This window comes from Lagopus muta, chromosome 1 (assembly GCF_023343835.1).
Source record: "Lagopus muta isolate bLagMut1 chromosome 1, bLagMut1 primary, whole genome shotgun sequence".
Classification (NCBI taxonomy): Eukaryota; Metazoa; Chordata; class Aves; order Galliformes; family Phasianidae; genus Lagopus; species Lagopus muta.
The window spans coordinates 33,346,053-33,362,027 of NC_064433.1; the positions used below are offsets into that span (position 1 = coordinate 33,346,053).

Consider the following 15,975-nt stretch of genomic DNA (forward strand, 5'->3'; position numbering starts at 1 on the left):
TTTCACATGGAACAAAAAGTGGTAGAAAATTCATCTGTAGGAATTTGACACAGTTTAAGGAAAAGTGAGGAACTTTTTTATTTTTTCCTTTTGTAACCTTTCTGGCTATATTCTCCTCATTTATTAATGATTTTTCCTAGAATTAGTGGTGAAACTCAAGAAACAATGAAGCAGCACTTTGTGTCTCTGAACACTCTGAAATGGTTCTATTTGAAATAATACACTGGTTATTTTTTAAGGAAGTACTTTCTAAGAATTTGACAGAATCAGGAGAAGTTCAGCCAAAATTTCTAAGGAACCTTAATTCAGAAATGTCTTTATTTTTTTTTCCAGCAGCACATTAACTGATCTCTTTGGGTAGTCCTAGCCTCAGAAAGAGCAGAAAGCAGGCAAATGCAGCATCTGAGTTTAGAAATAACTCCTCAGGAGAGGCACTGAGGGAGGGATGAGGCCAGAACTGGGATGGAGGATTTGGAGCCCACCAGTCATAGCAGTTACACATCTAGGCTAAGAAGGCTCCTTTTGTCACAAACCGGAGCTGTGCTGCTGTCCTGCACCAGGCCACACCACCCTGCTCTTCTTAGTGCCCCAGGTGCAATGAAGCTACTGTGGCCATACTCTCCATTCCCCAGGCATATTTATCCCTGAACTGGACCCAGAGGGCAGCAATGTGGTCTTCCGTGGAACCAGGCTTGTGGGATTGCATCTGCAGCCACACTGCAGGAAGGGCAATGTAGGAGTGGGGTCTCAAGAGCCGTTGTCCCTCTCTGGCCAAGGCATGTACGTTTGATTGGCCTCTGGATCCCTTGCTCAAATAAGACTCACAAGATCAAGCTACTAAAATACTCTTCACTCATTAAGATACATTTTGTGCACCAAGCACAAGAGTTTTTTCTTTACTTATTTAATAATAGGGTTCCCAGAATTGCAGTATAGCAGTCAGTATTTATTTGTTGAAATGAATATTGTTCTCTACCCCAGAAAAGAATAATCTCCATTGCTCTCTGTCCGCATCTCATTATAAATGTGACAGTTGCAGGATGGAGTGCCAAGACTTCAAAGAGTCTGAACATGCCATGAGACGAGAGCATCACTCTGGAACAGTATCAGTAGGAATAGGTGACTTCCTCTTCATCTGCCTTTCAAAGGCAGCACCTGAAAGGAAGGCTACAGAGCAAGTGAAAATAGAATCTCCACATTTAGGACTCTGGTTGGGAGCTGAAGGGCCTAAATTGGGCCAAAACCTGACACTTCTGGCTGTTCAGTGCCCAGTGCTGCCGCCCAGTACTGCTACCTTTGGAACTGGTGCAGCAGCAGGGAAGTGGGGACAAGAAAAGTGGTCCAACCCACCATTAGTTTATGCAGGGAAGCCATTGCCCAACCCAGTGCTGGCAAGAGTGGAGCAGGCCACACAGAGCAGTACTCAAAAAACTAAAGCAGCATCTTTATTTTACACATAACCGTCAGTACAAAAAGTTTATTATATAAGAGCTGTTTTGTCTACAATATATTATATTGCTTCAAGCCAATGCAAAAAGTTCATACGTTACAGTTCTACTTTGTTTAAAATATATTATATTGCTTAATTGGCACCACTGCAGTGTATTTTTAATACACAGAACTTTGCAACATTTTAAGGTAAAAAATAATGCCGAGTGGAGTAGTTCAGTTTTTAAATTAGGTAACATTTGTTTATTTTCCTTTGGGAAAAATCTAAATACACAACAAAACTGACATCTTTTCTTTGTTTAGGCAAACTAAAATCTGCAATCACTGAAATGTTTCAGGTTAGCATCTAGGAAATTTTCTGCTTGAATATTGTTATTTAATTTTTGGAAAATGTTATATTGCAGATATGTAATACAAACAAATGAAATTAAAACATAACCAGAGCATAGTACAAAACCATCCAAAGCACTGAAAGAAGAAGCCTATGTAATCATGCTACAGAAGTATTTATAAAACTTAAAAGAAATAGTAAATATCAGCTCAGTGGTTTATAACGAAGCTAATAAAATTCCAGCCAGTAATCTAAACTGTAGTGAACAGCGTTTTAACATCCCATCCATGAAAGGTTAATGAAGGCTATGAACTTTGTGTAACACGAACCATTTCAGATGTTGGAGCTCACCAGATATAATTGGATTCGGGTGGAGCGTGCCTCTCCTCCGCCTTCTTGGGCGAAGGCGTGTACTGCCTGTGCTTGCTGCCGGCCGGCCTCGGGGCACTCAGACCGCTGGCTCCATACCCTGGAAAATTACTCAGCTCAAGAGAACAGAAACCACAGTGGCAGCTTCACGATGCGCTGCTAATATTTCAAGTGGAGACAGTCCTCCAGCTTGAACACAAGCTTCTAATGCACCTCACATGCATGCGGTCCCTTCCCCATCCTCTCCCTGCTCTTGGAAGAGCAGATGCTGAGGGGCAGGATTAACCCAAAAAGATCAGGATCATCAGGCAAACTTTGCCCCAGAAGGCTTGAGCAGTCAGCCCACTTGGGCTGCCACCTGGTGCAGATTGACATCTGCACAACCCATGCCAGTGTGTACATTACGTGTGAGCCCAGAAAGTGTTAAGAGTCACCTTGAGCAGCCCTTTGGGTGACCCAGCATTAGTGGTGTAAGCTGTGCTCTGCTGTACAGTGGGATACAAAGAGAAAGAGCGGTGACAACAAGTAGTCTGAAAGTAGTTTGAGAAAGGCTCAGCAGAGCTGCTTTGTTATTGCAGATAAAAATGAAACACAGGTCTCAATGTCTTGTTTTGACATTATTTATAGTCTCATTTACCCGTCTAACTCTGTAAATCCCATGGAAACAACTTTGAAATATCAAGCCCAAGGTTTAGTTTTTTAATCACCTATTTAAGAAAATAGCTTCCCCGAGGAGCTGTTCATTTGATACAAACATGAACTTGAACTCTAAGATAGTCCTTGTAAACTGTGAAGTTAAAGGCTATCAGCTAGAATTTTGTATGACTGCTGAACTCACAGCTACATGGTGTATGAAGCAAGTCTCTCAAATGAAATACAGTTCTTCTATCAAGGCCAAGAGATACTTGGTTTTAGCTGAAAAATAAACTGCCATGCAACATAGACTTGAACGTGCAACTTAAGCCCTATACAGGCATTTAAATGGGAGTGAATTTTACTCCAGTCACCTATATAACTTTCTTTGCTGAATACTAAGACTTTTTCAGTGCTGAATGCAGCAGGTCTTTGTCCAAGCTCCACATAATGAAAATAGCAAAACAATGGAGCTCTCATTAACATGTAACAACTAAATTTTCATTATAGGGCAGTGTCACTCTGCTTTTTTTCTTCTTGTAGTACAGACAATTACTTTTTGTGGGCTGTTCATTCCAAATATATACATTTTTACTTGCTATATAAGAATATTAAAGCATTTTTTAATATTGCTACCGAAAACATTAAGCATGAATAGTTTGCCAAGTGTTCAAGATAAATGTTAATCCTTCATGAGAGTACATACAGAATGTCTTATAGAAATGTCTTTATCACTGACCTGGATAGTAGGTTTGAGAGCATCCTCAGCATATTTGCAGATGAGACTAAGCTGAGTGGTGTAGTCATTGTATGCCATCCAAAGGGACATAGACAAGCTTGAAAACTGGGACAATCCCAGACATGAGTACAGACTCATGGACAAGAAATCTTGGAGAGCAGCCTTGTGGAGAAGGGCTTGTGGACATGAAAGCTGGACGTGAACAAGTAGTGTGTGCTTGCGGCCCAGAAGGCCAACTGTGACCTGGGCTGCATCAGAAGAGGGACTGTCTCCCTCTGACGTGACCTTGTGAGACACCTCTGGAGTACTGCGTCCAGGTCTGGGGCCCCCAGCACAAGAAAAGTACGGAGCTGTTGGAGCAAGACCCTGTGGGGGACCCTGAAGATGATCAGAGGGCTGGAGCACCTTTACTAGGAAGGAAGGTTGAGGGAACTGGGCTTGTTCAACTTGGAAAAGGCTGCATGGAAAAGTTGCGGCCTTTCAGCATTTAAAGGGAGCTTATAAATAGGAGAGAGACCGATTTTACATGGTCTGATAGTAACAGGCCAAAGGGCCACTGTTTCAAAGTAAAAGGTGAACTTTGAGGCCCCTTCCAGCACAAGCCATTCTATGATTCTATGACTCTTTGACTCCGTGATTCTGTGATTTACTTACAAAACCTCATCGCACATGGAATGTAAAATTAAGTCTGAATGTGTTACTGGATATATCCAATTGTATTTCAAATAATTTTATAATGCTTAAATAGCAAAACAAAAAATTATTTTAAAGACTTCAACTTCGCTTTGAGACAATATAATTTGTATTCTATGGAACATGGGTGAGGAAGAATAGAAGAACATGGAAGATTCTGTATAAGCCTTCAAATTTTCTCCCAAGTTTCCAAAGAGCAATTTGACTTTTTTGTAAGCTTTAATCATCTTTAAAGCCTGACAGAACTTTTTGTGTAAAAATGCCAATCTGACATTTGAAGAGCAGCTGACTTTACTGGGGAGTGCTGTGGGACTTACAGCCCACTCCACACTGCAGGTGGAAGACACAAGGTTACCCCAGAGGCCTGCGTGACCTCAGCTCTAGACCTTATGTACAAAGAGAAAGGAAGTAAAAGAATTTTAAACAATTTAGAGAATTTTTAAAAAGCAGTTAGCATTATGGAGAATGTAAAATCTTTGTTTTATTGTATAGATTAAAGAAGAAAAAGAGGAGCGTGGCATTAGTGATGGTAGAGGAAAAGCTCTTGAAGCTGTCATGTTCATATAGCATCTATAAGTGGCTCTGACACACACTGGGGGTTGCTTCTCACTTACTTTTATTGCAGTGCCTCCCGTGCCAGCCTTCTTTGCAGTGGCACTTGTTGGGCTCAGCACAGGTCCCATACAGTCCACAGCCAGGCTCGCAGACAGCTGCAACAAAGTGGGCACACATGTTGGACTTGGTGACATTTCTCTAGGAACATCTGCAATTGCTACACTGACATGTTGACACTGACATAGGGAGCCAGCATGCAGACCAGACTGGAGGGAGGCGTTTGTAAAAAGATGTCTGGTCTTGCAATTCCTTGCAGCCTGGTGTGCATTGTATGCCCAGGAAGTCAATCGACCTAAAGTACTCTGACAACAGGCAGCTAGTGCTGTTAGAGTGTGAGAGGTGCCATGTTAGAGTGTGAGAGGTGCCACGTGAGCCCAGTGCTCACTCAAGGACTGACTGAGTGCACAGGTACTTACGCTTTGAACAAAGGTCTCCTTGGTAGCCTTTGGAGCACTTGCATTTATTCTTACCCATACATTTTCCTCCATTTCGACAGGGCTGATGGCATTTACCTAGAAATTAAAAGAACAGAAACAAGGGCCTGAGTCCCCAGCACCTACTCATGACAGCCGTCTGAGAAGCCTGCCCAGTGCCCAAAAACTCATCAAGCTGTGGGGTCAGAGTGTGCTCTGTGGATCTAGGGGAAGGCTCCTCTGCTAGTGCCCAGTGAGCACACACAGAATGCAACCTGGTGGCATAGGAACAAGATTTTAAGTAAAGGGAAGCTCGGGAGCTGACAGGCAAGGCAGCCTCTTGCAGAAGAAGAAGAAGTAGATCATCCAGGCCTGGCAGCTTGTGACGAGAGGCTGTGAAGCACCACGGTGCTGTGGGTTGTGCCATGACGACTGTTTCACGCTTCAGCTCAAAAAGAAAGGCTCATTAAAAAAACATGCCCTTCTTTCCCATTTGCACAGAACAGAGCATCTTTGGTGACAGTAATTAGAACTGGCAGACATTTTTCAAGGCTTTTTGTCCAGAAATTATTTTTCTTCACATTCACTTGTTGCCAAAAGAAGAAGCTGGATCTGGAATAATGTGGGTTTGACCACATATGACGGTTTGCTTGGCCCTGACTTGCCAAGAGGCAGGAGATCCACACCGATAGGGCAGAGCCACCATGTTTGATTCACACCAAGAGGCCTCTGAGGGCTTCCTCACAGTTAGCATGAAGCCCCTGAAGACCAGGCTGTCAGCCTGTTGTTAGATTGGTCTGCATTCTTTACCTAACTAAATCTCCACTGTCTGTGGGAGTGCAGCCTCCAAAAGCACAGCCATCCTCAGAGCAGGGGGACCTTCTCTCCTGGCCTCCTCAGTGGCCACTCAGTTACTCAGTTACTGCTGCAGCTTTCTCATTGTCTTCCAGTGCCTTTCTAATGATATTAACAGAGCTGCACATGATAATACAAGCATCAGCGCTCCTCCTTTCCACTGCTGATGTGCTGTGCTGAAAACCTCTGGGAGTGCACTTGTCTCACAATCACAGAATGCCCCTTTGGGAACTACACACCCCCAGCAGTGCTGCTCTGCTCAACCCTACCAGACTTCTGTGATACATGTGTACTTTGTCAGTCTAAAAGAAACATTTGTTCCCGATGTGCATAATTATTTTAATAGCCTTGAAGCAAGTTCATAAACAGCCAGAAGAACAAGATGTGCTAAGAAGAGTTCCTGCAGAAGCACAATTTCCCCACAGAAGCCTCTGGAGAGGGAATCTGTGGATATTCTAATTTGCAGGCAATTGAATCTGGAGTAATTAATAAGTGAGAGATGCAATGCTAAGAGAATTTAGGAATTTTACTTGATCTTGAAGTAAATCTGGAGAATGTGGGTCAAAGGATGTAATATGGACTCCCGTGGAGCTGCGTTCTGCAAATACTTGACTCAGCACAGCTCAGTTCAATCAAGACTCAAATGTTTCCACAGAATGGAGGAAACCTTCTGCTATTAACTGACAAATGGAAAAAGCAACAGAACAGTTGCTGATAAACGGAGGAGGAATCCAAAAGGAATATCAAACTGCAACACTAAATAGAGACAATGCATGACTACACCTAGAAAAGTATTCTGGAGGATTATGAATGCTTGCTAGTAAGGTAGGCTGGGCCCAGCAATTTCCGTGGAGTCTTAGAGAACAATTCAACTATCAGACAAACACTCCAAATCTTTAAACAAGATTAGAAAAAAACAACCCCACTGCTCATTTTTTGGAAGATGGCCTTCTGCTTGTTGAAAGGTTTCCTCATTTTATTATTCCAAGACTCCCATGACTGAATGTAGCTGGCCCAGGGTCTAAGAAAACAGAAAGAGTTTTGTTTCTCCTCTGGTGTTTCTAAATCTCGTCCAGCACTTCATGCAGTCCTCCACTGCTGAGCTGGCACTAGGGCAGTGCCCAAGGTGGTAGCAGCAATCCATGCTCTACAAACAACTGCTGTCCAGCTTCAAAAAGAAGAGCATAGCTTTTCTTGCTCTCATCAATAGATTCCTGGTTTAGCTCTCCATACTATGATCCTAAATATTCTCCCTTCTTTTGTACAGAAATTTGTTTAATATTTGTGTATTAGTTAATTTAATTTGATTTGCACAGGTAAGCCTTTGCAAGAAACCAAAGTCATTAGCACCTGTTTCAAGCAGCAATAGACACTAATGCTCTGGGACAGAGCAATTAAATGGAGTACCCTAAATTATACATTCTGCAGTAGAATTTGTCTGAAAAACCCAACAACACTGGCATAAAAAAACGTAGCCTATGATTTTGAACTTTATTTATTATCTAAGAAGTATAAAAAATGTTGACTTTTGGGGGAAGAAAGAAAGAAAGGGGATCCTGTCAGAAGGTTGAATTTGAAGTTGGTGGAAACAAAGGAAAATTCAATGAAATCCACTCTGTTGTTCTTTGTGACCCCTGATCTGAATGTATATATTTATATATTTATATATTTGTCTATCCCAGTCAAATAATTTCGTAACAATACATCTTTACTGCTTCCATTTGGCTCAATTTTAGTTCAGTTGAAAAGGAGATGTAAAATTCCTCATAATGCATAGACATATGGTAAAACATTCACCTTTTTCTACATTTAAATACTCAGCAAAGTGCAGGCCCTGAGTTATCTGTGTCCTTTCCTTGCATAATAATTCATTTATAATCTGATAATGGCTGACAGTATGTTAGAGTTTATTTCCATGTGTTTCCAAGGATTTGCTGCTATACATTTCATTGCTGTGAGGGGAACCTGTCCCTAGTGATGCATGCAAAGCAATCACCTTTTACACATCCAAGACCTAATGCTGCTGTCTGTGCTCCTGTGACAGCCCTTGAAAGCCAGTGGGAATATTTACAGCAGAAAGGTGGGAAAGCTCCACGTACAGTGTAAGCTTTCATCCCAGAAAGCACGATGTGGATGTATGTTCCCCAAACCAAAAAGCTCATACACTATTCAAGTGTGAGGAACTATAGAATTAATCCAATTTATCAGAGCTGTGAGAAAAGTCTTCATTCAGTGAGATCAAATGCCTGACAGCTGACCTCCCAGGTCTGCTCCAGCCTGGCTGCATCTCCACCCCCATCTTTACACAGCACAGCACACGTAGATCAACCAGGAGCTAAAATATTTTCAATGGCTTTGATGCTAACCTTCTGAAAACAGCAAATCTTTTGATGTTTGCGAGGTGGATTTTCAAGTTGCTGTGTGAATGCAACTTAATACGTTAAGTGAAAGCTCCCAGCTCTTACAGTTCAGACCTCTCTTCAGCACAAACCCCTCTGCTTCCAGCTTAGAGCTCTTGGGGGTATGGGCTCAAACCTAACCTGCTGTGCATTAAAGTGTATTGCAGCAACTTCTCTGAGAAGTTCTGTGAACTTCTGTGTTCCACACAGGCAGGGCACATACTTTTGTCTTGAAAGCTGCTGCCAAGCCCAGTTACTAGTTACTAGTGACAACAAAACAAGGTCTGGGATAGTCCAGCAGTGACTCAGACTTATCAGTAAGGTTCTCACTGAAGGCATCTGGCCCTCTAAGCATGCCAACCAGCAGAGCCAGGTCACACTGTATCTCTTAGACACTGACACAGAATAAGTTGATGTAAAGGAAAAGCATGTGGAAGTGCTACTCACTGATTTCACATTGGTCGCCTTCAAATCCTGAAGGACAAATGCATTTTCCCAGATAGACACACGTTCCTCCATTGAAACAGGTTGTTGTGCAGTTTGCTGAAACAAGTAAAGCAGAAATGAACTAAATCACTTATATCAACTCACTCTGGATTGCCCTTAATATTTTCTGCTGCTCGACCCAAATAAACATGGCAGTCACAGGGACTGCAGGGATCCCCAGGGACAGCTGTGTTATATCTTCATCGGCCCTTCCACGTGCAGCTCACTGAAGGACCACATCATTCCTGCTATTGAAGCTGGCAACACTCTCATAGCATCATTTGGTTTGGATGAGACCCTTAAAGGCCATCTAGTCCAACTCCCTACAGTGAACAGGGACACCTACAGCTACATCAGGTGCTCAGAACCTTCCCACCCTGACCTTGAGTGCCTTCAGGGATGAGGCACCCACCAGCTCTATGGACATCTTGTTCCAGTGCCTCACCACCCCTATTGTAAAAAACTTTTTTCTTATATGCAACCTAAATCTCCCCTCTTCTGATTTGAAACCATTTCCCCTTGTCCTGCCATGTTCTGCAACCTTCTCTTCCATGAGCAAGTCAGTGGTATTTGTGCAGCAAACACTTTGGCTCTCCCTGAGCCACAGAGCAGCAACAACAACAACAAAAAACAAATGGACTTTGTGTGTGTGTGTGTGTTTGTCCAGATGCAGAAAATTATTGTACTAATTAGTAAAACTAATTCTACTCCAGGAAACCAGAGTTCAAAGAGAGATCACTTATTTTCCAAAGTGAATCTCGTGGTCTGTCCCATGGCTTTCAGTGGTCAGCTAAAGATATTTGCCAAATTACTCTTCACTCAGCTGGTGGCTGTGGCTGCTGCACATGAAGCTGTGACAGTGCTGTGTGCTCCCTGCAGTTCCCAGCCTGTGCCAGAGCCTGTGCAGGAGGAATCTGTGTCCTGCAGACCTTCCTTCACCACTTGCTTGGCTTTCCTATAGGGGAATTAACATATGCAAGTACAGGGTGGCCACAAGACTGGGGATTTCACTGCCATTACCTTTGTCGCAGTTGATGCCGTAGAAGCCAGGGGGGCAGATGCAGAGGCCAGGGGTGATGCAGAGCCCTCCATTCATGCAGCGAGGAGCACACAGTGCTGAGCAGCAGAGAGAAAAGGAAAACTGTCACTGGCATGACAGCAGCCGGCTATTAAATGTTCAGCATGCTGTCTCCTTAAGCTGCTTTTCCTTCTGTTGAATCAATCAAGTCACCTTTGCAAAGCACTTTTGTTAGTGGTTACATCAAGACAGCTCTGCTATGTATCTTATCAATACAGCATAACTAAAATAGAAGATTGAGTCTGATTCCACATATAATTGCTTCTTGTACACTACAGTTCCAAGCTGGGGACAGGAAAGTGCCTACCTTTACCCTCTGGATACATGAGCCCCCACTATACCAGTACTCCCTGTAACTGCGCTCCAGTGGTGAACTGGTGCCTCAGCCCTGCACATGGGACTCTCTCCAGGGGATGCACTCAGAGGTGTTGGTAAATTAGTGGGACTCTCAGGCAGACTCTGTGATGAACCCTCCTTCTGCCATTGCATACCTAGGCATAAGCACAGCTGCCTGATTTAGTAGAAGGGAGCCTCTAACATAGCCAAAGTGTCTGAACACTTCCCCTAAACCCTTTCCAGAGCCCTTGTACTCTCTCAAGGCTCCCCTGCAGTTGTGGGAGTTGTGTATCAGGGAGCAATGTTTCAGTTGGTGGCTGCCTGCAACTGGTACAAGCAGCAAGGCTGGGCCCATACTGATGGGTTCAACAGCATTTGGATAGAGCCAGGCAGGAGTACAGGATCACCAGTGCTGTGAAACTGTCACTCCTGGTGTGGCTTTGTCCCTGAACTGCCAGGGCACAGCACTAAGACAAGCATCAGCCAGGGCTCCTCCAGCTGGGGATTTGGGGGGTTTGGCTTTAGAAGGCAGGGGAGTTTGTTAACACACAAATACAAACTGCCTGGAATCCAGGGAAGAAAACAGTCCCTGCTTTTCTGTATTTAATATTTTGGGTGTAGTCAATGTGTCTGGGAGCTGAGTAAGGGTCACGTTGAAGTAGGATGCCCACAGAGATGCTTTCCTCCTTTGTCCCAAGGAAGGCCTCCCACTGAGGAAGGAGGGAGGAAGAGATAAGAAGATCCTCACCCAGCCACACCAATTTCCTGCTCCCTCACTCCTGGAAATATTATTTGGAGTTATTAGTAATGAAAGGAAAAAGGAAACTCCTTCATCTTCCTATCTTCTTTTTCAGCCTGCCTCCAAATTAAATCCTATCTCCATATAAACCAGTGCAGAACAAAAATCCCCATGCTTGGTTTTCCATCCAGTCCTCATTAGCAGAGGAGCTTTATTTAATCTTTTTGCCAGATGGATGCTCTGTGATTAAGGACTCTCTAACAAGTGTGTCAGTTTTTGTTAAAAGCAATCCCTTAGAGAGAAAACATCTTTCTTGTAAGCAGTTACATTTTCCATTGGAATATGCACTATGACAGTAATTCACTTAGATGTGTAGACTCAAAATAAAATATGTGTGACTGTAGAATAGGCCATTCATATTTTTAGGAGTGGCTACAGCAGGTACAGTTTTGTTGAGATCATGGTAAAGAGAGTTGAGAGGATTTTTTTAAATTACCTTTCTCACAGTGAGGCCCATAGAATCCATCTGGACATTCACACACATGTCTCTCGTTGCAAAACCCTCCATTTCTGCATCCTCCTGGACACTCCGCTTCATAAAACACAATGACAATCTTAATTGGCTATTTCATACTTTAGCTGTCACTTATCTTTCAGTAGGACCAATAGATTCCTTTGATAAAACAATAACAGATAGGCAAATGCTGGCAGAAGTGAAGTTCAACTAAGACTTTCTAAAGAGAAAGTCTCTGTGTTAATCTCCAAATACAGGTCTGAGCTCATGTGCAAGACAGTGTGTGGTCTGCTGGATGCTAGATCATGCACACCTTATTGCTCTGCTGTTTTGCTCACGAATGAGTGATGTGGATGCTCTGCTCAATCCAATGCTGACTTCTCCACAAGGAATGAGCAGGAACCTGGTGCGGGACCTGCATCACTGGTCAGACCTGCCCTTGGTCTGTGGGACCACTTTCAAATTTCGCAGCCTTAAATTGACTGCATTGCAACTTTCATTGCATTAATTACTACATCTGTTGCTACTGAGGTGACAAAGTGATGAAATCTATCTTCAAATGAAAGAGTCAGCTTTGAGGCTGGATGAAAGGAGGCCAGAAAGGAAGATGAAAGCATTCCTGTGTAGTGATCCTGTATCATCATCCAACTCTTATTCACATCTCAACTATTGATCAAACACCGCTTAAAGTGTTTGGCAACACTGGCTGGATTACTCAAGGATGAGAAATACATCTGTGTATGATCACCATCCTCAAAATACTGGAGCCCATCAAGCAAGAGGCAAAACAAATTGAATTCAGTGGAATCCCACAAAAGCACTACTGCCAGGAAGTGATTCCTTAAAAATGCCTTCCCAGGTCTCTCACAAGCAAGAAGGAAAGCAGGAGAGGCTGAAATGTGACATCACTTGTGCTCTGTGGTACCAGTGCCACAAGGCAGCTTTGTGGAGTAGGTATCCTCCTCATATGGGTTCTATGCTGTGTGATGCTCTGAATGATGAGGTTAAAAATACTCTGTGGTAGACCAACACTCAGACAGCAATCTTACTGCGACCTTCTCAACTCAAACTTGAAGGTCATCCATTAGACACTGGTTGGCTGCAATACTGGCACCATGCCTTTTTTGCCTTAGGTGTAGCAGTGCTGTAAGTACATGTGGCTTATAACACCTGCCAGCATTACCCTTAACTCTTCTCTGTTGGCTTTTCACCTGCGTCCACCAAGAAGTGTTGGCACCCAATGCTCACAAGCTGTGTAGATGTACCATTGATTCGTGCCCTTTCCAAACTGAACAATACCTGAGTTCAAATTCAAGCAGTTACAGCCTTTAAAATGCCCTCAGTTGAAGTGACAAGGAGTATCAGAATGTCCATAAATTCAAGTGGTTCAGGTTGCCTAAGACATTTTCACAGCTCACAAAGAATCTTCGAACTAACTCCTATTAATGTAATGGGAAATATAATCCTGGATTTAAATAAATCTGAGTGGTTTTCCCTCTTTCTTTATTAGATGACATATCCTGTAGATCTATTTACAAACTAGCTTCCTTTCTTGAAAACTTATCTAATAGCTGACCAGAGCCACAGGAAGATATGGCAGCTCAGGCTATGTGCAGTATTATTTTTCCAGCCGCACTCATGGAATATTTCTCTACCAACTGAAATACAAAGGGTAACTATGAGACTAAGCAGGAGGTAAGAAAATCTGAGGTATCAGGCAGGGGGCTGGATGTTGTGTGCAAACATAGGAAGGACAGAGGATACAACCTGTGATTTTAAAATGCTCTTCTGCTTAAGACCATAGATACATGGGGAAAAAAAACGTGCTACTTTAAAAATGAAGCTGTTTGCAGTAGTAGTAATAGCAGGAAAGGCACTTTTCTCTCATTTGTTCTAACAGTATACTCTAGGACTTATTGGAAATTTTTCTCTTCTTGTAGCTGAATGCAGAGCTGCTATTCATTATGGAAAATACATGCTGAAATGCATGCCATTTCAAACAGAAAAATAGGAAAACACAATTTTTTGTGTGGTCACCTCTTGGCCACAACAAAGCCTCTTTACTGCCACAAAATTGTTCCCTCATTCTGCTCACTTCCTCTGGTGGGGGCCTCTGGCTGCCCACAAGAGACTGGAAACAGTGACCCGGGGCCCAGGCAGGAGGAATCTGAGCTGCTCGCCACAAGCAGCATCTCTCAGAGGGAGGAAATCCACCCTACACTAATACAAACCAGTGAGGACATCCTTGTCCTTCCCAGTGTGTGTACCTCCAAGTGTTGTGGAGTGCTCCCCACTGGACAGAGGGCAGCAGTGGGAGCCACCCCTATAGGCACCAGCAGAGGTTGGTGTGAAGGCTCCTCCTCTGCCCACCTCTGATGTATGGAAGCAATGTCATCCTCCTGTCTCTCAGCTGCTTCAGGACTGGGCGAGTCATTAAACTCAGCTTACACTGAGTTATATGCTGCAATACTCCTAAATTTTTAAGGGTTTTTCACATCAAAATAGTAACAATAATAACGAATGATGCAGAATCCAAAGCTTGGACAAATGCAACAAAGAAATTGGAGCCCTTCTAGGATGAATTTTTCCAAAATACAGATCCATAACTGCTGTCCTGATTAGTTGACTCCAATGTTATTTTCAAAGTTTATTAAGTTCAGCATCTTTGAACTGAACTGAAAGTGAAAAGGTATGAAACGTTCTGTGTTGTGTTTACATCAGACACAACTCTGTACACAAAACCTAATTGATTTTACTTCCATTCAGCCCCCATTTTTTCCTTTTCCTCTCCCCACATCTTCTCCCCCCTCCTCCCCTTTTCCCAGGCTAACTGAGAGCAGCAAGGCTTCAAAGCAGGCAGAAAGTTGGCCATTTATTTAGGCGTTATGCAGGTTCAAAGAACAAACAGCTCCTGCTCCTGCTGCTGCTCTTTGAAGCCACCCTCTGTCCAGTGTGGAGAAGAAAGTGTAGGACTCAGAGCTGACATTTGATAGGAGAAGAATAAAAATCTTGCTATTTGTACATCATGGGTTGATTTGATACAATTGCACACGGCGTGGGATAGCTGCCTGATCTTAGATACTAATTTTTTCAATTTCCACTGCCTCAGTTCAAAGTGATAATTACAGCTGTTCTTGGTGTATAAAATTAATCCAGAAACACTTATTACGTAGTGTTTATCGTTCATAAATTGGCTGAGTAGACAGGTTCTCTGCTTTCCAAGTAAACAAGGCAATAACTTCATAATGCTCTTCCTCTATTAGTGCATCTTGTGTGCATTTCTTGCCTGGTGATGGCAAGAACCAGCTTCCATCACCTGCCTTGAGTGCTGCTTTACTGTGCAAACAATTCTACCAAATTCAAACCAACAACATGCCTGCTGAAGTGTTAGTGAGAGAAGAAGGAATGCTCTCATTGGCTGTTATGCCTCATAAACTTTGTGAATATCAAAGTGGGCAACATGTGCTGCTGAGACAGGTGAACAGTGCTGCATCTGAACCCAAATGGTTGTCATCCTGAGCTCCACAGGAGGGAAGCTAACTATTGCAAAATGTTCTGATTTACACTTTTTGGATTAACTTGGAATGTGCAAGTTCAGATGTAAAGAACTGTTGAACTATGACACCAAAAGGCGTTAAGTGAAGACAGTGTCTGTGCTACAGATCACAGAACTCAGTTCTCTCAATTACAGGTCATTTCTGAAAACATGAGCCTTAGCATGCTAGACACTGTAGTGACTCTCCTCCAAACACTTCAAATCATTTGTTCACACTTGCTTCTCATATGATGTATTTTTATCAACATCCCTGAAATGATGAGCTGTGAACAGGAGGAGGAATGCCTCCAACTCAGTCTGCTGAGGGAGATATAGTTTACAGCAAGAAAAAGCTTAGTAAACACACTGAAAACGAGCAGCAAATGTAAACAAGTAGCAAATCTACAAAGAGAGTCTGAACATCCTGGAGTCAAAGCCTTTGCTGTGCATTGCATGACCACAGTATTCTGTAGGCATTATCCCTAAGGAAACAGAGGAAAGTTAGGTGACCCAGTCTGGCAGTCTTGTCATGTCCTCATTAGCATTACCTTGCTGACAGGTTTTAAAGAAGATGGCGTTCTGAGGGGTCTGGAGGATGATATTGCCTTCTGCGTTCATTATGATCACGTTCACTTCGAAAGCAGCCACTCCATCTTGTTTTCCAAGGCAAGGAAACCCAACCCGAACCACTTAAAGGGGAACAATAACAATAATATTTTGTGTTTACTTGTATATAGATAAAGGTACACATAGCAATACTAAAAATAAAGATAATAAGTATTTACATTTAA

At 42.9% G+C, this 15,975-nt stretch overlaps 1 protein-coding gene across 1 annotated transcript in view; it reads right to left on the minus strand.

Annotated features, from left to right (window-relative positions):
• Nucleotides 1-1,423: 1,423 nt before the first annotated feature.
• WIF1 (WNT inhibitory factor 1) overlaps nt 1,424-15,975 on the minus strand; it is a 41,887-nt gene continuing 27,335 nt past the window's right edge. The window contains exons 4-10 of the mRNA XM_048944213.1: nt 15,733-15,873; nt 11,632-11,727; nt 10,003-10,098; nt 8,944-9,039; nt 5,246-5,341; nt 4,829-4,924; nt 1,424-2,249 (exon numbers count right to left, since the gene is read on the minus strand). Coding sequence (XP_048800170.1) covers nt 2,128-2,249; nt 4,829-4,924; nt 5,246-5,341; nt 8,944-9,039; nt 10,003-10,098; nt 11,632-11,727; nt 15,733-15,873 — 743 coding nt within the window. The 3' untranslated portion in view covers nt 1,424-2,127. The remainder of the gene's footprint in view (nt 2,250-4,828; nt 4,925-5,245; nt 5,342-8,943; nt 9,040-10,002; nt 10,099-11,631; nt 11,728-15,732; nt 15,874-15,975) is intronic.